The 23,968-nt window shown below is 40.1% G+C and overlaps 1 protein-coding gene across 1 annotated transcript; it reads left to right on the top strand.

Annotated features, from left to right (window-relative positions):
- The first annotated feature begins 11,514 nt into the window (after nucleotides 1-11,514).
- Nucleotides 11,515-23,603, top strand: si:dkey-12h9.6 (macoilin-1). Its single transcript, XM_063496195.1, has 11 exons — nucleotides 11,515-11,735; nucleotides 13,263-13,404; nucleotides 13,593-13,719; nucleotides 13,845-13,968; nucleotides 14,173-14,351; nucleotides 15,827-16,310; nucleotides 16,382-16,540; nucleotides 17,499-17,669; nucleotides 19,204-19,330; nucleotides 20,051-20,225; nucleotides 22,510-23,603. Exons 1-11 carry the CDS (start codon nucleotides 11,659-11,661, stop codon nucleotides 22,698-22,700), a joined length of 1,956 nt encoding a protein of 651 aa, XP_063352265.1. The 5' UTR covers nucleotides 11,515-11,658; the 3' UTR covers nucleotides 22,701-23,603.
- Nucleotides 23,604-23,968: the final 365 nt, after the last annotated feature.

Below are 23,968 nucleotides of genomic sequence, written 5' to 3'. Positions count from 1 at the left end.
TACTCTCCCACTTAATGTTGTTTCTTCCATCGTACTTGGGCCGCGTTACCCAATCTTGGGTGGGGGTGATCATATCTGCCCATGACCTGTCGTCCTGACTCTATGGGCTCAAATTGTGGTCATAAATATTTTGTACTTGAAAATCAGTTTTGTATGTGTAAAAAGAATTTGTGTGTGTGTAAAAAGAATTTGTGTGTGTGTAAAAAAGATTTGTATGTGTAAAAAGACTTTGTGTGTGTGTAAAAAAGATTTGTATGTGTAAAAAGAATTTGTGTGTGTGTAAAAAGAATTTGTGTGCGTTGTTGTGGAAGTTTTCCATTAAATAAAGCCTGCAGACGAGCGGTGAGTGGTAGCTAACATTCTTTAATCCAAACACACAAAGAACAGACAACCAAGCTTGATGGAGAGCCTACATGACCGCGGGGCAGGTCAGCAGAGTCTCCCTGAGCCTAGCATGGCTCTCAGTTAAATACCTTCTCCAGGAACAAAAGGCAGTACACAGCTGTTTCACACCTTAAGGTTCATACTCCCTTGCTACCTCCCAGAGTCCTCGAAGAGACAAAAGACTCTTCCTGTGGAGTGGTCTGCTTCCCCCAACTTCCTTCTTACAGTATGGGTGTCAGACATGTTAAAATCCAGTGGCACCAAAGCATTATACAGTAAAATAATGTGATTAGTACATAAGTAAAAGAAATTCCTATACAGCATGTAAAAAAGATTTGTATGTGTAAAAAGAATTTGTGTGTGTGTAAAAAAGATTTGTATGTGTAAAAAGAATTTGTGTGTGTGTAAAAAAGATTTGTGTGTGGACTTAGCCAAAAAAGCGCCCCTCCGACAGCCAAACCCATCTGTTCTCTAATTGGATTGTTACATTTGTGATTGACATGACATTGACAAATCAGATGAAAGGAAGAAAAATAGGGTCAAAATTCGTACTTGTAACTTGCAGAGTTTCACACGTTTTTGTTTTTTTTTGGCTAATTCCACACACAAATTCTTTTTACGCACACACAAATTCTTTTTACACATACAAATCTTTTTTACACAAACACAAATTCTTTTTACACATACAAATCTTTTTTACACAAACACAAATTCTTTTTACACATACAAATCCTGATTTACAAGTACAAAATATTTATGACCACAATTTGAGCCCATTTGACTCCCCCTTGCGGTAGCATTTGTGTGGTACCTCGTTGATCTCAAGCTATGAAAGCAGTTACTTCTACCAAATGTTGGAACACTGAGCTACTAGTTGTTTTGCCATCCATCTGGATGATGGGTATCGAAGATCATATTAAACTCCTCATTAAGTGCATCCTTACTGCTTCCACTGGAAGTAAGAGGATAATTAGCTAGGTGCTGCTAATCAAATACAGTCTAAGTGAACTTTAACAAACGTGACCAACCATATAAAAGCAGAGGTTTTGTCAGTTTATAATTTTTCTCTATTGTTTTTCTCCAATCAGGAACTATCACGGCTGGGCAATCGGTGAGTTTAAGGTATGGACCCAAAAAGCAGACATGGGAGAACTGAACTGAAGTTAAACAAGAAGCGAACCTTTATTTGGGCTGATACAAGAATCAAAACCAAAAACAAGAGGAGGACTACACAAACATGAACCTCATGAATAAAGAAAAACTAAACCCGACAAGTAAGACAAGACTATAACTTTGACTATGACTTTGACTATGACTAACATGGGGAAATATAGGCAGACAACCTGACAACGAACAGTAAGAGACAAAAGACTTAAATACACACATGAGGTGATCAGGGGAAGTGGAGACATATGAGGACAACATAAAGGGCAAGGGAGACCAAAACACAAGGATGAAGACACAAGGGGAATCTACTAAACAATGAACAATAACAGCAACCTAGGCATAATAAATATTAACTAAATAAGCTAAAATGAAACTAGAACATGAATGAATAATAAAATACAGTGAAACTCAAAACACTGGGTCCCATGACCCAGGACCGTGACAAGGAACATCATTCTCACCACTCTTAATGCAGTTCTCGAAACAGTAAAGGCTGTTCTCATAACGTAAACTCACCTGTGCAAAAGATGCTCAAATCACTGTTTTCAAAATATGCCAAATCAGTCAATCACTTCAGCTCTGTGATTCACAAATGGAAACTCTTTTACCTACTTTTTAAGACTTAGACATCAAATTGATTTCTTTCAAAACCTTAGTGACTTTGAAAAGAGCTCTGCAAAAATGTTGGTCTAATATAGAGTAGAGATGGACCGATCCGATATTACGTATCGGTATCGGTCTGATACTGATGTAAATTATTGGATCGGATATCGGAGAGAAATAAAAAATGTAATCCGATCCATTAAATATCAAAAAAGCACCTCACAAAACTTGCGACACGGCGTAACTCGGCTCATAACCGTAGCATGTCGGAGCAGTGTGCTCACGTGATAGAGCAGCTGTGTGTATTTGGAGCCTCGCTAACAAACCAGCATTTCATCTCCAAGGAAGTTATCCCAGAGAGAAGTAAAGCAAGTGTGTAAGTTCATCTCTGAATGTTTGTAAAGTATTCCCACGTTAAGCTTAACATCCGCAGGGGCGGATCTAGCAAAGTTTAGCCAGGGGGGCCGATAGGGCATTAACAGGGAAAAGGGGGGCACAAAGACATACTTTTCTTTCTTATTCTCATTTAAAATGTCTAGCTTTTAATAAATAATTATCTGAATCTTACACCCAAAGTTTTAATCTGATGTAAAATGTATAGAAGTCCATTACTGTATATAGTTAAGTCTAATATACCCTAGTAAGCTAATACTACTTTTTCCTTTGGGAAGATACCATCTATGCAGTTTGCAATTCTGTTGAAGAAAGATGTTGAATCTATTTAATTATTCGTGAAAAATAATTTAATTCTGTGCATTTTTTTTCACACTGCATCAAATTAATGTTGATTACGTTGATTAAGCATCATGAGGTGGCGGGTGGGGGGTGGTTCCCTATTTTTTTTTTTGCTGGGAGTTTGCAACCCTATTAGTTAGGTTGCTTAATATTTCTGCTAAGTACTTTTTTAAATACCAGAATAGGAAGGATGGAGTAGGTTTAAGTTTATTAGATTGATCAGTATCGCTGAACTATGAAATATTTTGGGTGTAGTGTATTTTTTACATACAGGTATACCAGAATAGCTTTAGTGTTGTTGTTTATTTAAACTTGAGTATGAACTTATACAAAATGCAGCAAGATATTAAAAAACAGTTTTATTGATTAAAAAACACACTATATCGGATTCATATCGGTATCGGCAGATATCCAAATTTATGATATCGGTATCGGTATCGGACATAAAAAAGTGGTATCGTGCCATCTCTAATATAGAGTAACAGTGGAGAGGCAGGGCAAGCAGGTGAGTAACTGGTGTTTTTTCAGTAGCAGTAGGGCGGCTGGAGGATACAAGTGGAGATGTTTAACCATAATACAAATCGTTCCCAAAAGGTTGATTTTGTTCATCTGGACGTAACATTTTCAGTGGCAGAAATGTTTCGTCACTCCCCCAAGTGACTTCTTCAGTCTTAGCTGACTGCAGGTTTCCCCAGCCCTGCAGTTCATTGATCATTAATATGCAAATTCTCATGAGAATTTGCATATTAATGATCAGTGAACTGACCTTCAGGCCCATTATTCATTCAGTGGTGCTAGTTTCAGTCATTGTGCAATGTACTGTTTATAAGGTTGGGGAAACCTGCAGTCAGCTGAGACTGAAGAAACCACTTGGATGAGTGACGAAACATTTCTCCCACTGAAAATGCTACCTCCAGATGAACAGAATCAACCTTTTGGGATTTACTTGCCTGGATGATTGAGCGCGCATCAAGACAATACAAATCATTATGTTTGGTAGACCAGCACAGACACTTCGTATCAAATGTCAAGCACTTTTGTGGTATTTTTTGTCTTTTCTGCAGCCACAAGACTGGGGCACCTTGCTGTCATTGATTTGACCATGAACTCCAGCCAGCTAAAGCTTAGCCAAAAATGGGAGATGCAACAGGACGATGATCCCACTCACAGCAGCAAGTGAGCACCCTCGTCCACAGGGAGGGATCTGATTTGTTTTATATTTTGTCTCAGCTCTGTTCTTTTTTCCTGGTCTCTGCTGCTGCTGCAGTGTGTCAGCATGGAGGGAGCAGAAGCCATAAGATAAAGAAACTCCTTCCAGCTCCACTGTTCACTGATATGAGCAGAGAAGCTTTTTTTGGCATGCGCTCAAGGTTACAGAAATGTGGTCCAAGTGTTTATTTTCAATAAAACAAGTTTGTTATCGTATGGAAAGGGAACTAATTTTCACACAATGGCAGTCCGTGCGACAGTGCGGCAATAGGAAATCTAATGTTTAGGTTGGAATGGAAATTTTGATGGGCTGAAATGAAAACACCCGCCACTTAGTGAAAAGTGGAAACTCAGGGCAAGAAAAAAAGGATCCAGTTGGGATGAATTCCAATCATAAGAGCCTGTAGCTCTATCTGTGCTCCTCATTGGTAGACTGCATGAGCCTGCCTCACACAGACACAACCTTATGTGAACCAGGAACCCGCTGTGTAGCTGGGACATGTGGGGTTGACCCCTGAGGAGAAGCACTCTCAGCCTCAGGCGCAGAAAAGTAGGAGCATAGACTCTCTGAAGGTGCGCTGTTGTAACTGGCACCAAGATATTAGGAGCAGATCATTTAAGTCCTGTTAGTTCTGAGGTGGGGTCTCCACAGATCGGACTTGTTTGTCCAGCACGTCTCACAGATGCTTGATTGGACTGAGATTTGTGGTATGCAGTGATGCAGACATTCAACGCAGCATAACATGGAACTAATTAAGTAAAACACAAAATGCTATTGATGGTGTGGGGTTTTTTTGTGATTTAAAAGAAAAAATCTCTTAACAAATCCATCCTGTTGAGTCTGCTGCTCTGCCTCTCATGGGAGAGTTAACTCTCCCATGAGATTAGAGGGCATCTGCCCGCCACCGGCAGTGTTTGTCCTGTAAAAACCGTGTGTGCCAAAGTAAATTTCCTCTTCAATCTCTGCTAATTACTGAACACATCAAATAGACCATTTACTCTATAACAGCATAACAAGTTGACTTTTTTGTATGTGGCGATTTTAGGTGACCAAGCTAAGAGACACAACACAAATGCAAGTTTTTAATAAGCATATCTTTATTGAAGCTGACCAGTCAGCAGATATCTGGCATTTAGATAATGTGATTGGTGCACTCGCAAGAAGCGGGGAACCACAAAGTCACAGTTGGGTGATTGTAGCGCCACTGTTGCTTCACTTCGCGACAGTCAATGTTCTCATCAGACTGACACAGAAGCATTAAACTTCTGTGTCAGTCTGAACCATATATTTTGTAACCTTCCTCACCATTTAAGAATATTTATTTGATCATTGATTAGCAACTGCTCAAAGTAGAGCTAATCTGTGATCATGAATAAATTGTTCAAATTATATTCTGATTGGATGTTACTTACTGCATAGTTTGTTTCACAGGCATTGGGGCAGTCACCGCAGGAAGGTCCCTTCTTCCAGAGACCTTGTAGGTCAGACCATCAAATACTAAACATTACAGCAAACACTTGATATCAGCCCAAATTTGTCACTATTTTCCTCAAACTGTGTTTGAATTAGATGCAAGTTGCTCGCATTTCACCCATCACCTTTGCTTCTAATGATAATTTCATTATTGTGTGTATAAGAAAGCTCTCAGTAGAGTAGCTGAACAGGTTTCACAATACACAGATAATAACGAAAGAGAAAAAAAGAACAAAGGAAATTATATTTGACTTTTGCTTCCAAATTCATTTTGTATTGCATGATGCTCCAAAGCATTTGGATCCATTTACTGCTAATTACTCTTCAGCAATCAGATATTTTAATTTGAAGTGAATAAAAACTATTTAAGAAACATCATCACTACAGGATGCTTTATACTCATGGTGGGCAGTATTGGCAGACATAGAAGTACTTGTATTTGGAGTTGGGACAGTAGGCCATAGCACAGCTGATGTGATTGGAGTTGTGCCAAACCACCTGTGGAAGGATACATATATCCAGTGGCCTTACCTCAAGTAAGGGTGCCTTAGTTATACTATATATACTATATGTCTCTATATTTATATAAAACAGTACCTGTGGAGGATAGCAGCAAGACTAAAAGAGAAATTTTACAAGTTGGTAGTGAGACCTGATACGATGTATGGTTTAGGGATGATGGCTTGGACAAAAAGACAGGAGGTCTTAAGATTTTCATTGGGAGTGACCAGGATAGAAATCAGTGCATCAGGAGGATATGTCTGTTTGAGGGATTTCGAGATAAAGTTAGAGAGGCGAGACTGAGATGGCTTGGACATGTGCAGGGGAAGGATACAGGATATACTTGACAAAGGGTTTTGAAGATGGAGTTGCCAGACAGGAGGAAAAGAGGAAGACCTCAGAGAAGGTTCATGGGTGTAGTGAAGAAGGAAGAAGGGTTGGTGTGACAGAAGAGAATGGACTTGACAGGACGAGATGGAGGCAGATGATCTATTGTGGCGACTCCTAAAGGGAGCAGCCAAAGAAGAAGGTGAAGAAAAACCTGTGTTTAGTGTCCCACCACTCCTTCATTGATAGATCCCACTCCATAGCTGAAGTCCTTCACCTCGTCGTTCTAGGTCTGGATTACGTTGCTCCAGGTGTTCTGAAAGCTGGACATGTACAGATTTTCCCCACAGCCGCTGACTAAGAGGAGGCGATAGTTTACTCAGTGTGGTGACACTTTTTAAATCGCAAAATGAATGAGTGCTCACATTAAGAACCCGAAGAAAATTTGCTTTCTTGCCTTGTGAAATCTAAGAAATTGATGACGACGATGGGCCCCTTCAGAAAATGGTCAAATAAATGAAACATGATTACAGTACAGAAAAAAGACAAACATAAAATAACATTAAAACTTAGACCAACAAAATGTCATGAAAAACAAGGTTAATATTTCTTTTTTATTTGTCCAACATATAAGGATTTATAATGTGCTGCTATTTGAACGCTTCTGTGATTTTCTGTATATGCCCTTCGACTACTTAAAAAATGACTGATTCCTTGTGGTTACTAAGTTAAAACAGTCAAAGAAACAGGAACTTACTGCTGATCGCTCTGTTACTGGCTGGTCTGTGACTAATGGATCAGGTATCGGCCCATTTCTCAGCACTGGCTTGTTGTTCCATCTCTTTGGAGAGCAGAGCAGAAGAATGGCCATTTAATCTTTAATGTTTAAATAACACATTGTTGTCTGCAAAACTTTTGTTTATGCTTATTGTAAGCTCTGTTAAAGCTGTAATAAGAAAGTCTTGTTCAGAGGAAACGTTATTAACTCATGTCAATCGCATATTTTAAATTATTAACCAAATACTCCAGAGTGCACAGCAAGGGAAAGCTGTACATCATGGTGGTTATCTGTCACTCTGTCACTCCCACCCTGTTACCCTCCAAGAGCCCCACATGTGTAACTTATACAGGCAGGACCACTTAGGCATGAGTGAAACAAACAGGCAAATTCAAGGACTTGTGAGAGAACAATCACACCTGCTTCGATTCGCACCTGGGACAAGTCCTTGGTCATGTGGGGCGATCATGGCTCAAGAGTTAGCAGTTCGTCTTGTAATCGGAAGGTTGCCAGTTCGAGCCCCGGCTCGGTCGTTGTGTCCTTCGGCAAGACACTTCACCCATTGCCTACTGGTGGTGGTCAGAGAGCCCGGTGGCGCCAGTGTCCGGCAGCCTCTCCTCTGTCAGTGCGCCCCAGGGCAGCTGTGGCTACAATGTAGCTTACCATCACCAGTGTGTGAATGGGTGTGTGAATGGATGGATGACTGAATGTAGTGTAAAGCACTTTGGGGTCCTTAGGCACTAAGTAAAGTGCTATACAAATACAGGCCATTTACCATGTCTGTGTGTCGCAGGTGTGTGTTTTCACTGCACCCCTGTGACAAATATTCTTTTTTTCTATGTATAGTTTCCTTTTGCTGTAATTTTGACTATCAAACAGAAAATTGCATTGAACTCCTCATTAAGTGCATCCTTACTGCTTCCATGGGAAATAAAAGGATAATTAGCCAGGTGCTGCTAATCAAATGAATTCTAACTGAACTTTAACAAATGTGACCATCCATGTAAAAGCAGAGGTTTTGGCAGTTTGTCTAGTCTGAAACATTCAGCTCTGTGTTAGAATTTTTCTCCATATGTTTCGATGCTTTGAAAAAGACTTTTTTCATAGCGCAATCTCATCCGTGCAAATGACACTCCTATCACCTTTTTCAAAACAGTCAATCACTTCACGTCTGTGAGTCACAAATAAAAACCCTTTCACCACATTTTTAAACCTTAGACGCCAAATTGTTTGACTTTTATCAAAACCTTACTGACTTTGGAAAGAGCTCTGAAAAAATTGGGGACATGCAACAGGACAGTGATCTCAATCACAGCAGCAAATCTACAACAGAACAGCTGGACAAGAAAGCAATCAATGTGATGTAATGGTTTAGTCAAAGTCCAAATGCTGTGGTGGTACCTAAAGAGAGCTATGCATAAATCAATGCCCCAGACTTCAATGAAGCAAATCAACATTATCAACATTATCAAAGGCCAAAATTCCTCTGCAATGATGTAACTGATAAAGTCATACAGGAAACTATTGCTCCAATTTACTGCTGATGAATGTGGTTCTGTAAAATACTGAATCATGGTATCTATTTAGTTTTCCACAGAACTGCATGAAATCCTCTGAGAACCTTTTTAACATGACTGTAAATGGTATTACAAAATTTAAATGTGATTAAGAGCATTAATAATATTTCTCCTCTCTATATTCTTGTCAGCTTATGGAGAACTGGTCAGATCAGCAAACTTCTCCTTTGAAGCAAAAACACATAATTCATACAATAAAATATGAAGAAATTGTAATAACAATACTGCAAGCTAACGATATATCAAACACAGGGTGTTGGTCAAAGTATGGCAAATTACATCTGTGGTATATCCAGTCATCATGATTCAATTCACAATCATTTAGGGGAGTCTTTTCTTTTATTTCCTCTACTTTCTGCATTTCCTTCCACAAAAGTAATGTCATCTTACTTGAAAGAACAGGGGTTTTTTTTCTGTTGAGTAAAAATAAATCTGCTCCCTTGCAGTGTAAACACTTGTTTCATAACATAACAGTGAAGCACAAAATGTGTTCCTGTATTCAGACTTATAAATAAAAACTAGCTGTAAAGACCATTCACTACAAAACATGCTCTACATGGTCAGATTTTCTACTGTTTAAATGGTTTCTGTGTCATTTATTTGCATCTCCCTGTTTTGTTTATGTATTGTTTGTTTTTTTAATTACAAAAAACTCCAAACATTACATTTAAATGAAGTTAAAGTATTTCTTTCTCACAGAGGCAACAAGAAGAAAACTTCCCAAAGCAGAAATGGTTTAGCAGTCACTTTACTCCATTTCCCTGCTGACAGATTGCTGACCATTGCTGGCATCAGATCAACCGGATATCATGGCAAAGTGTGTAATAAACATGCAGGTCCACTGTGTCCATTTCACGGTTTGCCTCTCCAGTGCACTTGTTGTCACTTTCATGCACACCCACGCAGGTTAAACAAATTCACAGTGTTTTATATTTCCTGAGTGATTTCCTGAAGTTTAACTGACTTGATGTTCACGTTTTCAGATCAGTCGAGGAGTGTATTTAAGTTACTTAGTCTAAGGAGTTTCGAAAGAAAAGCGTCTGGACTTCTTTAAGTTGCTTGAAGATGTTTCACCTCTCATCCGAGAAGCTTCTTCAGTTCTAAAGGTCAAATGGTGGAGAGTCCCAGATTTAAACCCCGTGGGAGTATCTCCCAAAGAGGGACAAAGGACCCCCTGATGATCCTCTACCTAATCACATGAGCCAAGGTGTGAAAACGGGTGTGGGTCACAATCAGCCAGGGTTTCGGGTGAGCTCATTGTGAAACCTGTACCCACCCTAGCGTGTGTTTTCCTGAGGTCAGATGGCCCAGGGTGTGAGTGGGCATTAACGCGTCTGGGAAGGGATCTCAAAACTGGATTATAGATGGCAGATAGTTGGTGTCGTAAACCACCGCCTCTGTTCATCTTTGAACACCGCCTCTGAGGCAGTCCCTTCCCAGACGCCTCTGTTGTTCAAAGATGAACAGAGGCGGTGGTTTACGACACCAACTATCTGCCATCTATAATCCAGTTTTGAGATCCCTTCCCAGACGCGTTAATGCCCACTCACACCCTGGGCCATCTGATCTCAGGAAATCACACGATAGGGTGTGTCCAGGTTTCACAATGACCTCACCCGAAACCCTGGCTGACTGTGACCCACACCCGTTTTCACAACTTGGCTCATGTGATTAGGTAGAGGATCATCAGGGGGTCCTTTGTCCTTCTTTGGGGGGATACTCCCACGGGGTTTAAATCTGGGACTCTCCACCATTTGACCTTTAGAACTGAAGAAGCTTCTCGGATGAGAGGTGAAACGTCTTCAAGCAACTTAAAGAAGTCCAGACGCTTTTCTTTCGAAACTCCTTAGACTACGATGACCTGGATGACTGAGAACCTTCACAGACATTTAAGTTACTTGCGTTTAACTTAATGTTGCTATAACAAAGTAACATCTCACCTGTCAACTCATTTAACATCAGTTTTATATTAAGTAGACCAGACCAGTGAAAACAGCAAAAATCAGTGTAAACTACACATTTAATCCTTCAGATATCTTAATATAAAAAGGTAATGCAGTCTCAACAGTATTTTCTACATGACATGCTGCTGTAGTAAATGAAAATCATCTGCCAGCACAACTTTTGGAGCTTTCATTGTAAGATACTGTATACAATTACAGAAAAAGTTGTAATAGCTTATTGCCCAGCCTGTCCTGTAGCTAATGTAGCTAATTAAAAAACTGAAAGTTTTTGTTAATTGGCAGAAAATGTCGTGCTTTTATTTCAATAAGGCTCCACCCCCCAAAAAGAAAAACTAAACAAAATAAACAAAAAAGCAATTTCTATAGTAGACAGTGTTTATCTCTCGCTTAATTACTGCAGGGGGAGGTCCTGATCAGTAGAAAAAGCTGTAATACAGTTAGAAGTCCCTCCATTACATTTTCCAAAACTGTCCAGTGGGCTGCACAGGAGCCTTTGCCGGGTCCCCGGACCTGATGTTTGACACGCTTTGGATTGAAACAGTAAAGTTATGGAGTTTAAAACCCAATCAAGGAACTGAAAGAGACTAAAAAACTGAGAGTTGAATGATAATCACCTTTATTATCGAACTTATAATGAGCCCGGTTAGTATTTTTGTGCAGTGTGTGTCATAATTAACAGAACACATGTGTACATTGTGTTGATTTGCTCCCCTTCTGCGATAAACGCTTGTAGGTACAACCTCCACTGAGCATGCGCAGAAGTGTCGGTCCTCTACATTTGCTCGCAGACATCATCACAGGTTGAAGTGAGCATCCTCATCCACAAAGAGGGAGCCGGGCTGTTTTGTCTTTCCTCTCGGCTCTGTCGTTTATCCCCCGTCGCTGTCGCCTCTGCTGCAGTGTGTCCAACATCAGCACGCGGGGAGCAGAAGCCATAAGATGAAGAAACGTTATGTGGACGCGAACAGGCTACGGAAGATGAAAAAGCTGAAAATCACGGAGAAGCTGTCTGAAAGGTAGCGAGCCGCGTCGCCCGGCGGCTGCTTTTGTTGTGGTGGCCGTCTTTGTGTAGATTTCAGCCGTCGTCATCCCGCTCACCTGTCTGACTCGCATCCCATCACCTCCATCCGCCCCTCACATCCTAAATGAGCCAGCGTGGCGCTTTAATTAGCCTCAGTGCGGTGGAATTAAGGCGCAAATGTTGCGCCGGGTTACTTCAGCCCGCCTTGTTTACAGAATAAAAACAGAAGCTGTGCAAGTGAAGTCGGCCTGCTTTCGTCTCATCTGCGTTCTCACTGCCTGCTCTATCCTCCACGCTTAATCGCGCGTGAAATTAACACGGCCACATTGCGTTTTGTTTATTTATTTCCATTCGTCCTTTGGAAAAATAGAAACAAACGCGCGTTCCTGTTTGGCTTATTTGGCACACAAAATCTGGAAGCGTCTAGACTGACTCCAGACAAGAAAAGACACGCAAATAAGAAAGAAACACCACTTTTTCTGTTCATTGTGCATCTTTCTTTTTTCTTTTTTCTTTCTTTTTTTTACACAAAAAACAACACATGCAAGAGATGGTGTTTATTTTTGAGATTTAGACGTCCTATTTTATTTTGTGTGCCAGCCACATATTAAATTTCTTGCTCTTTGTGTGCAGTGATTTCACACAAACACAAACACATATAATTGAATTACACTACTGGAAATTCTACAAAGCAGATAAGAACTTGATTGGAGAATTAAAGACGCTGTGGTGATCCCTTTACACTTCACTAGCTTGTTTGGTAATTATATTTAGTGCTAGTGCTAAATACAATAAAGGGCGCTATTTCAATAACATCATATAGAGAACTAAAGTTACATCAGCTCTGCTTGGGAGTTTTATGAGGCCAATTAAGTATGCTACTCAAGGAGAATAAGATAATAAAAAAGACTATATTGGGCTTCTAGGATGGATTTAATATGCTTTTTAAGAGCCCTCTGATTCTAATTTATTTCCTAATTTCTTGTAGAACAACCTGCACGGTTAGTAGTTAGCTATAATATAAATACAAGTGAGATTAATTGAAATGCATTCTTTATAAGTAAAATTGAAAGGCTATTGTGGACTTGAAGAAGGATGCTGTGGTGCTCCCTCTCTCCTCCAGATGAAATATTGCCATGGTTACCAAACAAAGAAGGGGTGATGTGATAGCAGCCTATGGATGAGCAGAACAAAGGAGGAAAACCACAGCTCCTGCTTGGCTTGCGGCTGCCTAATAAAATGAGGGAACAGTCATTGTTCTTGTTATAGTGGCCCTGCTTAAAAGGAAGGACTGTATTTTTAAGACGCAGCTGGCTCAATTAGAGGTTAATGCCGTTTTTGCAGTTTCCAGTCTCATACTGGGCTGTGTGTGAGTATCTGGTGCTTTATCTGACAGCCTCTATTTACTGGATTCAGAGGAAGAGGCACGTTTGTTTGCCATGAGCTCAAAGTGAAATAATAATAATGAAGGTGGATTGATTTTTTCCTTCTTCTTTTTAATAATGTCTGCATGTCTTTATAGCGCGTACACCTTCCTGAAGTTTATGGTGATGTGGACACTGGTGCTGCTGGCAGACTTCATCCTTGAATTCAGACTGGAGTACCTGTGGCCGTGCTGGCTCTTCTTTGGGAGCGTGTACACCACTTTCCACTGCCATGGGCTGGTGAGGACTCCTGCTGTGTGTGATTTCATATTCTGTGCACTGGCCCTGATGATGATAAGCCAGCCAGTGATGTGTAGTAGGCTTCACGCAGTGAACAAGAACATGGCTTTTCTTCTATTTTCAGTGAATTACTCACATTTTACTTTCCTGTTGTTGTTGTTTTTCTTTCTTTCCCTTTTTGTTTGCAGGTTATTTGTGTTGTTTTTGTTTGCGCTGCCTTCACTCTGGACATCTTTTGTTTAATTTTTGTTCCTTTGCACTGGCTGTTCTTTGTGGCGAGCACCTATGTGTTATTCAATTACATATGGCACACAGGTGAGTATGACAATTATCATCCACATGGAAAATTCTGCCCAACTTTCTTCATCTCATAAAATCAAAAATATTCTCTTATTTTAATTTATTAGTAATTTTCTTCTCATCTGATTATTTTTCCTCAGAGAAGGGCATCTGTATATCAACTGTGTCTCTGTGGATCCTGCTCGTGTACACAGAGGCTTCACTTCGACTCAAAGACCTTAAAACCTCACATGCCAACCTGTCCCATCTTTTTGCCGCTCACTGGTATGTTTATTTGATACAAAATGTATAAAGTTTAGATTTAGTATTTAATATTTCATCACTGAAATATTATATACTAACTACTTTCTAATATTTATAATTTATTCCAGCACAGTTAATGTGGAGCACCCACAATTTCCTTGTACATGTACAATGACAATAAAGGGCTGTTCTATTCTATTCTAACTGCCTTGTATTCACTTTCAGTATTGGATATCCTGTAGTTTATCTGGGGTTTGATGCCACCTGCTACTTCACCAACATCTTTAAGCTGCGCATACAGAAAGCAGTGCAGAGTGAGAATGACTTCCACATGCACCTCCTTCAGCACTCGCTCCCCCCAGGCCTGCAGGTTTATCCCAAGACAGGCACAGATGGCAGCAGCAGTGAGTCTGTGCACCTGCACCATCCATGCATTTGCACTGCCACCTACCATTCTTACTATCTGGAGGGTTTTTCACTCTTCTTTTGGTTTCGGTCGTTCTTGTTTTCAAGCTGACAGTTTATTACAATCTCCACTTATGGGGCCACTCAGTCAGGTGATTACAACAAACATTTGTGAGTCAGTTCGCTGAGAAGACGCAGACAGTAAAAGTCCCAAGCTGAAACTGTATTTAATAACCTTCTAGAACATGATGTGTTGCTGCTGGCACAACAAAGTAAGCAATCTTCTTGTTACTGCAACTGTTTGACGCTTTGTGCTATCAAAATATTTCAGAGTGCTTCTGAAAATAGATAAGTGCTGCATACCGATGTATAAATGTATCGTTTAATATGGTAATTACATGATAGGGGGAGAAACTAACATGGACAGAGATGAAGAGAAAGGAATAAGAAGCAAAGGTGCAAAAATTGACATTTTTAAAACAATTTTGACACAAAAAAATTTCAATACGTGCATTATAAAAAATAAATTTGAAATTTTAAGTTGTAGATTTTGTTTGCTTTAAAAAAAAACAAAAAAAAAACAGTCCTGCCTGCCCATGTTTTCATTTTCTGGCTATTTTAATACTAATTACAAACTCGGCACACATTACTAGCCAGGTGACTACTGGTAATATTTGGATTGTATATAAAAGATGCAAGTAGAAACCACTGTGGTTCAAAATCCTGTGGTGGCCAAAGTAAGTCTAAATAAGAATCTTGATTTATAACCTCATAAACACTTTACAGAGCAAATTATTACTTTCGTGTCTTACTGAAAACAACATAATGCTAATATGAAAAAATGTGGTCCCCGTCATAAATCCACCCATTTTCTCAACCAGCTTATGCTGGACTTTTAAAAAGTTTTACAGCATTTCCTATGGATAAAGACCTCCCCCACTGGCATTCATACTACACCAAAGCAATTGAGTGATTTTGACCATTTAAATGTCAAGTTGACTTTCTTTCACTATAGCAACATTTCTTTATCATATAGAAGAACTGAGATTTTCTTAATATAAGAAAAACTGTGTTTTTCTTATATTAAGGTATCTGAGGGATTAAATGTGTATTTAAACTTCTTTACACTGGCAGAAAGGGGTGTTTCGGGTGCACTTAAGATCAAAGTGGGCTGTGTGTGCCCCATGATGTAAAATGGATTTGACATCCCTGGTGTAAACTGTGCAAAGCAGTGGAGAACCTATTTATCACTCCATAGGATCAGTGAAAGGACTGCAGGCAAATCTTTTGGTTGGGTTAAGTCAGTGAGAATTCATTGTGATTAATAAGTAATTCTAGTGACTGATGCTGGCCCTGTTTAAAGTTTTAAATGTTAGTTCATACCAAAGTGAGGATAGCCATAAATGTTTACTCATCCTAGATGTTTCTGAGCTCCATAGTAGACTCCTAAAACTGACCTGTTTTGTTTTTACAGCCTCCAAATGGAAAGTCAAGCCTGAGTCAAGTCAGTATCAGTGTCAGAACGGTGCTGTGGTGGCCCAAGATGAGGCACACACCGTGGACTGCCTCCAGATCCGCAGCGAGGAGAGAGCAACAGAGAAAGGGTCACAGGAGGTGAGGTCAGCCGAACCAAACCGCCGGCCACCATCATCATCGTCGTCATCATCCAAACCCAGTGTGGGTGAGTCCAAAGATCTGCTGCACAGCAGCACAGGAGGACCGGAATCATCAACAACTCCAGAAAATCTACCTCAAGAGGAGCACGGCAGCAAAGCAACGCGAGCAGCTAAGAACTCCTCACCAAAAGTCAGAAGAAGCAACTCAAATACTCCTTCACCTCCTGCGGGAAGGACTGAGAAGAAACACAGGTCCAGCTCCAAAACAGTCAGCCCCAACAGGGATGCAGCAGAAAAGAGCGCCACAGCAGCTCAGAGTTACCACACTGAACAGACAAGCAAGTAAGTATTTAGCTAAGCTTGACTCGGGTGATGCTTACAGCAGTGCTAAAATGTTGTTTTTTATCTTGAAGGCTGGAGCAGGAGCTGAGGAGGCTGAAGAGTGAGCTGCAGACGAGCAGGCAGACCGAACAGGAGCTTCGAAGTCACATCTGCAACCTGACCAACAGCGAGAGGAGCCTTAGACCAGAGGTTTCCCTGCTCAGACAGTCCAACATGCTTCTCCAGAGCAAGTGAGTGGTCTTTGAATCCTTTTCATGAGAATAAATAACTAAACAGGCAAAAGCTACCTAAAGATATTATATTGTAGACTTTTAACCCTCTACTTTTCGAGTAGTGCACCAGTTGTTATCACACAAAACCGGATTTTATAGTACTTAAAATACTGTAGCTACTGTCAGTAAATATGAAAAAATGTTTATCCCATCTTATCCAGACCTAAAGTGACAATGAAATTGTTTCTTCTGTCCATGAAACAAAGCAAAAGATTTGAACTTAACTGTCATGCAAAACTGTAGAATTAAAAACCTGCACAAGAAAAACAAAAGGTTTGTGTGTAAAGCTACAATATCAGATCAGGTGAATGTGCTATATGAATGAAGTATAGCATATCACTATATAAAAGAGAATATGATGAGATCACTGACTTTGCTGATCAGCTGCACTGCTGCAGACCTGCTTTGCTGCACAAACCATTTTTATTACCTGTACGTTGCCACAGTATCTACTTTTCTTATGTTTTTTTATGCAAATTTTGTTTCCACTCCTCCTTTTCCTCCAATATGTGACTCAGATTATCACTCTAAGCACATTTAGAGCTAAAAAAATGGGGGGAGGGAGGCTCAGTTAGTTATTTTATCCCACTACAGAGGTACTCCTAACACATTTACCACATCAAAGCCACGTCCAGCAGCCAGAGGCTATAAAATCGCATTTGAGAAGAGCATGTTATGCAGTTTTGATCAGCACCACCAGCTTTGATAAGACATGCTCCAGTTTTTTTAAAGGAAGGTGCTCTCCAGTGACTTAACAACTACAAGGATGATAAGAAACCTGTTTAACATTTATGTCTGTTTTTGAAGTATGCTTGACGCTGATCTCAAACAAGTCCATTTGCATGTGGCAGTAACCCACATATTGATGCTCTTTTTCTGCAACTTATTTAAAACCACTTTAATGTCATCCCTTCAGGATTCTGTGCCTAACTAAAAACAAGCAGAGGGACAAGCAGACTTGTGTGATGCTGGAGAAGAAGACCAGAGCAGAGGCAGAGGCCAGACTCTCTGCTGAGAAGCAGTTGGCTGAGCTTCAGGCTCAAAAACTGGAGGAGGCGGCGAGCACGGCGCGGAGTCTAACAAACAGGTAACCCACACTTTTAAATTCCCTCTTATATTTCCTGAAACTTGCTCTGAGTTAAATGTTGCTGTAAGCATGCGGCCAAATATTTGGTTTAAATGATGTTTACTTGCTTTCTTGTTGAGAGTTAGATGAGGAGATTAACATTATTTTGAGTAGCCTTCCTTAGCCAGTTAGCCTGTTGCGTTCAGAGGTTAAGAAGGCTGCCAGTCATCACTTAGACCTTAAGCCTCAGTCACGCAGGCCCAGAGACCAGTCAGTGGCCCTCTGGCAACCAGCACTTGCTAAGTAAAAATGTGTATTCCTTAACTGCTCAGCATGAAGTTGCTGGGAGTCGGTCGGTGAAATCGGTTGCAAAGAGAGTGCTACAAAGAAAACCACCTTGCAGTTGCTTTGGTTGCTCACAGATTGCTACGGTCATCCTTACAGCAAGAATTATGATTCAGCAGGAAGTCTGTGCCATAGGTATGTCGTAACTGCAACCTCCACTGAAATCCTATACTGCAACCTATGGTGTAACCTCCCTAGAAACATAAATACATGTTGGGTCAACACATGTAGTTACAACATCTACTTAGAAAGTCACTGAACTCCATTTCTGGGTTATGTCGCAGTTTTTGAAGTTCCACTACAGCACAGTAAATAGTTATCCAGCATTTGCAGGCAAGTCAGCGACTTCCATGTAAACTAGGGGCGACCGTGGCAACCTGCTAGTAACCAAAGCAATCAAATGAGGTTTTCAGTGCAGCATCCTTTGTGAACAGCATTACAACCACTCACCAACTGGTTGGGAATACATTTACCAGCCTTGAAGCCTGTGGGACCGAAACCATTCTAACCGACACTTTACTGTTTAATTTGGCATTCTTTCGCTAAAGGTTAGCCAAGAAATAGTCCAATACAGGGTTGACACGTTTTAAAAAACAAAATAAGGCATTTTCTCCCAGAGAAGTGCCACTGACTGGATATTTTCTCTTCTTGACCATTCTCTGTAAACCCTAGAGATGGTTGTGTGGGAAAATTCCAGTAGATCATCACTTTCTGAAATACTGGCACCATTCGCCGTGCTACAAACAAAGTGACTTTGATCGCTTTTATTCTTCATTCTGATCTCTTTGAATGTATCTGCAAGCTTGAATGAACTGAGTTGCTTCCATGTGATTGGCTGATGAGATATTTGCGCTAATGAGCTGTTCAACAGGCGTACTTGAGTGGCCAAAGAGCGTATGCTATCTTTGAACAAAGCTGAGCTAGCTGCTTTTCCCGCGTTCCTGTCTTAGCTCTAAGCTAACCAAGAGTGACATTGATCTTTTCCTCTAATTCTCTGCAAGAAAACAGATGATTCTTTAATCTACCATAAGCAGTTACTTCTTTTAAAGAAATCTCTCTTGTGTGTGTTCAAAATAATTGAAAAAGAAAACATCAGTGTTTATAATGCAAATCAAATGTTCTGTTTCTTTCTGTGGAAACTGGTCTTCAGTTCCCGCCAAAGCCTCTGTCACTGCTCAAACGCTCTCATTTTCTCCGTTTCCTACACCAGGCAGGAACACTGTGAAACCCAAATGTTAAGGAAAAGGGTTAAAGAGCTAGAGACAGAGTACAAACAACTACAACTGGAGTATCAAGTGAAAGAGAGTCGTGTGGTAGATCTAGAGAGTGATGTTGAGGTATCTTTTTACTCTATTTGGGAATGAACTTGTGCATTTAAGTGTCTGTGAGTCTCAAGTGATCCAGTGCTCGGTTGTCCTCAGTTTGGTCATGAAGTCCTTCTTTTGCCGTTTGATTTGCTGTTTCTGATTTTTGTGTGTTTAACTCCTTTTGTTCTCTAAGAAAACAGAATGGTTTTCATTGGGGACCTTGAGCATTTTTTTTGTAATCCGTTTTATTTTGGCCTGTGGTCACCATAATGCACTGTCATCACATCAGTATGCAGCATTACTGTATGGGTGTTTTTGTGTGACATTAGGTGTGTAAATTGTGGTTCTGTGTGGTATTTGATGTCATTTTAGTGGCATACTTTCCATGGAGCATGCTGTACTAGAAGCCAGGTCTTTCATAAAAACATTACACTTTTTTTTATCAACTTTCACAAAAGGCAAATTGTTAACCCAGAAAGAGTCATCTTTCAAAAGATCTTAATGATAATGTGCTGCAGATTTTATGTTTTTTGAATGGCTGGCTGGAGGTCATCACTGTTTGGAAGTAATTATGTGTGTGGTGCATTGGTTTTCTGAGCGTAAACTGTGCCTGTCTGAAATAAAAAAGAAAAGAAAAAGATACTCAGGAAACCAAAGCACCAACTCCCACAGGTGGTCGCTGCAGGAATTACTACTGGCATTTTGATGTTTTGCACTTATTCTTACCGCTAATGTGTTCTTTGGACTCAGGCTTTGGGAAAGTACCGCTGTGTGGAAAAAGAGACAGATATGCTGCTGTCCACTTTGTCAGCCATGCAGGAAAAGGCTCAACATCTGGAGTACAACCTGAGCGCTGAGACTCGCATCAAACTGGACCTCTTCTCTGCGCTGGGAGACGCCCGCAGACAGCTAGAAATCGCCCAAGGTTGATATACTTATTTCTGATATTAATTTAGATCAGGGATGTCAAACCCACCTGACAGCTTTGGAAAATGTGAAGGATATTATGGCATAAATTTGGGACTTTTATTGTATTTTCAGAGGTTTTACAGGTTTTTCATATGGATAAAGACCTCCCCCACTGGCATTCATACGACACCAAAGTACTTAAGTGATAGATAAACTATTAAATGACAGAAAGGGGTCCACATTAATGTAAAACCAAAAGAAAATATATTTTCTGTGACTTAACAAAACCTGTTTTATAATTACAGGACAGGCTGGACAGTGAGTTACCAGAATTTCTTCTGTAATTTTATACATTTATTTCTTACAGTATATGCTCAAAGAGTCGTCAGATGACTTTCAGCAATTTCTTTATCATGTAGAAGATCTACCATTTTTCTTACATTAAGATCTCTGAGGGATTCAGTGTCTAGTTAAAATTATTTACACTTAACCCGTTAAATCCTGAAGCATGACATAAATGCCAGAAAATTCAATTTTTTTGAAAATGAAGTGTTTAGTCAACCTTCTGGGGAAAAACGTTATATATTAATTAAGAAAAAAAATCATACTGATGATGTAAAAGTCTCAAAAACTCATGTATCAAATATGATATGCTTTAAACGGACTGTAAAATCAGTTTGACATCACTGATTTACATCATTGTGTTTTTTCGCCTTCTTCAGTTTGATCTGCAAACTGCCATTAGATTAGAAATTACTGTTAAAAGATTACTTTTGGATTATCACAAATATATAAAATACACAAAAACATATTTGGAAACAAATTCTTCACAAATTGATGCCAGTTATGATAAATTACATAGACAATAGTATTGGGCCACACCTCTTAATCTTTGAGTTCAGTTTTTATTCAGTGACATTGTCTTTACAAGCAATTGTAAAAGAAAGAATGAGTTGTTCTAAAGAGCTTAGTGATAGTGGGAGCTTCATGGCATGTGTTTCCATTGCTGAGCAGTTCCTGTAGGTGTAGTGTGTAGTTGCTCCAGTACTTTTGTTTATATGTTGTCTTTTGGAAGCTTGAATTCAATTGGCAGTAGTAAAAAGCTAATGTTAAGTAATATACAAACTACTAGACCATGCTCACATGACTTCATCAGTGCCACTGCGTATGATTAGGATAATACGATGAGGCCTATTATCCCCAAGAACTTCTGTAATCTTCCTTTAAGCCACTTGTCAGTAGCATAGAAAGTATAAAAGATGGATGCAGCCACCATGATGTTACTGGTTGGTTAATGAAGTCCCGATTTGAAGCAGTTTTGCCATTTCAGCTTTTTACCCATCAGTCGTAAAAGGCTGATGGGGTATTGTTGTCAGCATAGACGTCCAAGATACAGTAGGTGTTCAAATCTCTGTCACCTTAACCTCAAGGTTGATCTGCCTGAAAAACTGAGGGTACCGGATGTTCAAGCATCTGAGCATACCATGGATGATGCCGCTGTCTGACTCTAACATGGACCTTTATTTACAAAGTGAACTTCTTGTTTCAACAGTACGACCTGAAACTATCAGTTGAGACTGCGTATACATCAGAAAGTGTGTACTGAGGTGACAGAGCGAGGCTGCTGAGGGCTGTTCACCGTGCATTCCCCTCCTGGCCATTAGAAGGAAAGAAAGTTTTGCACTAGCTTAATTTTTTCCTTTGTACTGTCTTTGGCAAGTGCTTTTAATGGTTAGTGAGAGACTATCAAAGTGGCTCTGTGGTGTAGTGGTTAACACATTCACTTAACATGTGAAATCTTCCCAGTTTGAGAGCCGGTAGAGACATAACCCCAGCCTCTAGGGGTGACAGGCTACTGTAATCCTACTGCCAGCCTCAGAACTGGAGAAATGTCAGAGCTGTGCTAAACTGCAGATCTGATTTCAGGCATTCGACCAAAAATCCATTAAATTACACCCAATGATTTTGTGGTTTAATAGACGGTGTTTTAACATTTCAGTTGTCAGACCTCACACGACCACTTCTCCTCCTTGTGGGGAATTTCAGCCAAATGTAGATAACACCCTTGATACCACAAATCTTAGCGATCGGTTTAGGCTACTTCTGCTCAGATAAAGTCTTCTTTGAATAATCCATCTAGCTCATTACTGCGATTTGAGCTTAAGGTTAAGATTAAGGGGATTTTGCACGGACAGAGAAAATCTTGCTCGGCTTACATTCGAGTGCAGAAATAACAGAAATCCTATGCGTTGCAGCTCATTCAGTATCCATCTCCTTACATCTACACCTCCCTCTGACAGATAAGGTGATGAAGCAGGACAGGGAGATAAGTGAGATGAAGAAGAAGATTGCCGAGGTTATGGCGGTGAGCCCCGGCATGTCCTACATGGCTCCCCGGCCCCACGTGCCACAGAATCTCACCAAGTTGCTCAACTCCGAGCGCTACGTGCTGAATCCACGAGCATTGATGTACCAGTGTTTGAAGAAATAGGGGACGTCCCAGAGCTTTCACACCTCATCAGAACTCGTCAGATCCGGACGAGTTTATCACAGAGCTAAACAACACCGCGAAGTCCTCTACTTCCAGCCATGAGTGGAACCAGGCCAAGCCTCCACAAGTCGAATGCCTTTTGCTGCACTGTTGGTGCTAACTTGATATTATTCTGTATATTTCCTGTTTTCTGCCACATCACAGGTCGAAGAGTTTCACTCCAAAATGAGGTATCTAATATGCAGAACTGGTCATTTTTTTGAACGAAAAAAAAAAAAAGGTTTACTTATCCCGATTAAATACAAATGCAGGTGTCAGCAGAGATACAAACCAAGTAGATTTATCTGAATGAAGACCTGGTGCCTGATGTGGACATGCCCAGAGGAAGATGGCACTGACAGGTTCTCTGCTGCCGCTATAAAATATTTCATTAAACCACTCTGTACAGTTTAACTCCTGGCATGAAAGTAAAACTAACCAAACAACATTATTTAAGTCAGTTCTTGTGTTAAACTTACAGATGTTTAAGAATTCAGAGTTTTCTTGATCTGCTGCAATACTGACAAGAAGATTCAAAGTAATATTTTTTTAAGCCCTATTTGTCAGTATTTATTAGAACAAAATGATCATTGAGGTCCAGCAGTACAGGTACTGATCATAAAATTAAGAAAACAGTGGCTGACTTCTGTTCCGGTGTCTCAGTCAGTCGTGACAGTCAAACCACGTGACTCTGAAACTGGAGCCGCTAAACGGAAATCAGCCATCACGCTTTTTTCATTGTCTCTGCTTTTCTTTGAAAAAGAGGCCATATTTTAGACTTAAATCTTTAACGGATTTTGGGCAAATATTGGAGTTGTGAACATTATTTACATTCATGTCTAAACATGATTATAGAAAGATGAGAAATTCGTATACAGACTTTTGTCAAAGCCTCAGTGGTTATGATAATGAACTTGTTTCTCTAAATGTCTCTATTGGAGAAAAAATTTTGAATAATAAATTTGGTATATATATATATACATACACACATTTATATAACCTGGTCAGCTACATCATTAAAACCACCAGCTGAATAATGTGCAAGGCCCTCTTGAGCCATGAAAACCTTCACGGATCTGCCCTGCAGCAGGTCCTTGGATTGCTGCATGTTTTCTGTAGGTTTTGAGTTGGGCTCGATTTGGATTGAGAGTTCGGATTGAGACCCTTTAAGAGGAGGGACTACTCTTCCATGGTCTCTTCGGGTGTCTGTTGTCCCAAACTGAGTACCG

The sequence above is a fragment of the Pelmatolapia mariae genome, linkage group LG15 (genome assembly GCF_036321145.2).
Source record: "Pelmatolapia mariae isolate MD_Pm_ZW linkage group LG15, Pm_UMD_F_2, whole genome shotgun sequence".
Lineage (NCBI taxonomy): Eukaryota > Metazoa > Chordata > Actinopteri > Cichliformes > Cichlidae > Pelmatolapia > Pelmatolapia mariae.
Note: the sequence above shows the minus strand (reverse complement) of the source record. Positions and strands in the feature narration are given on the sequence as shown.

Excerpts from the sequence above, each read along its gene's own strand:
- si:dkey-12h9.6 (XM_063496195.1), top strand. The coding sequence starts at position 11,659 with ATGAAGAAACGTTATGTGGACGCGAACAGGCTACGGAAGATGAAAAAG. Across the intron at positions 13,405-13,592 it reads CTTTCCACTGCCATGGGCTG|GTTATTTGTGTTGTTTTTGT; the intron begins GTGAGGACTCCT and ends TTTTGTTTGCAG. Across the intron at positions 13,720-13,844 it reads CAATTACATATGGCACACAG|AGAAGGGCATCTGTATATCA; the intron begins GTGAGTATGACA and ends ATTTTTCCTCAG.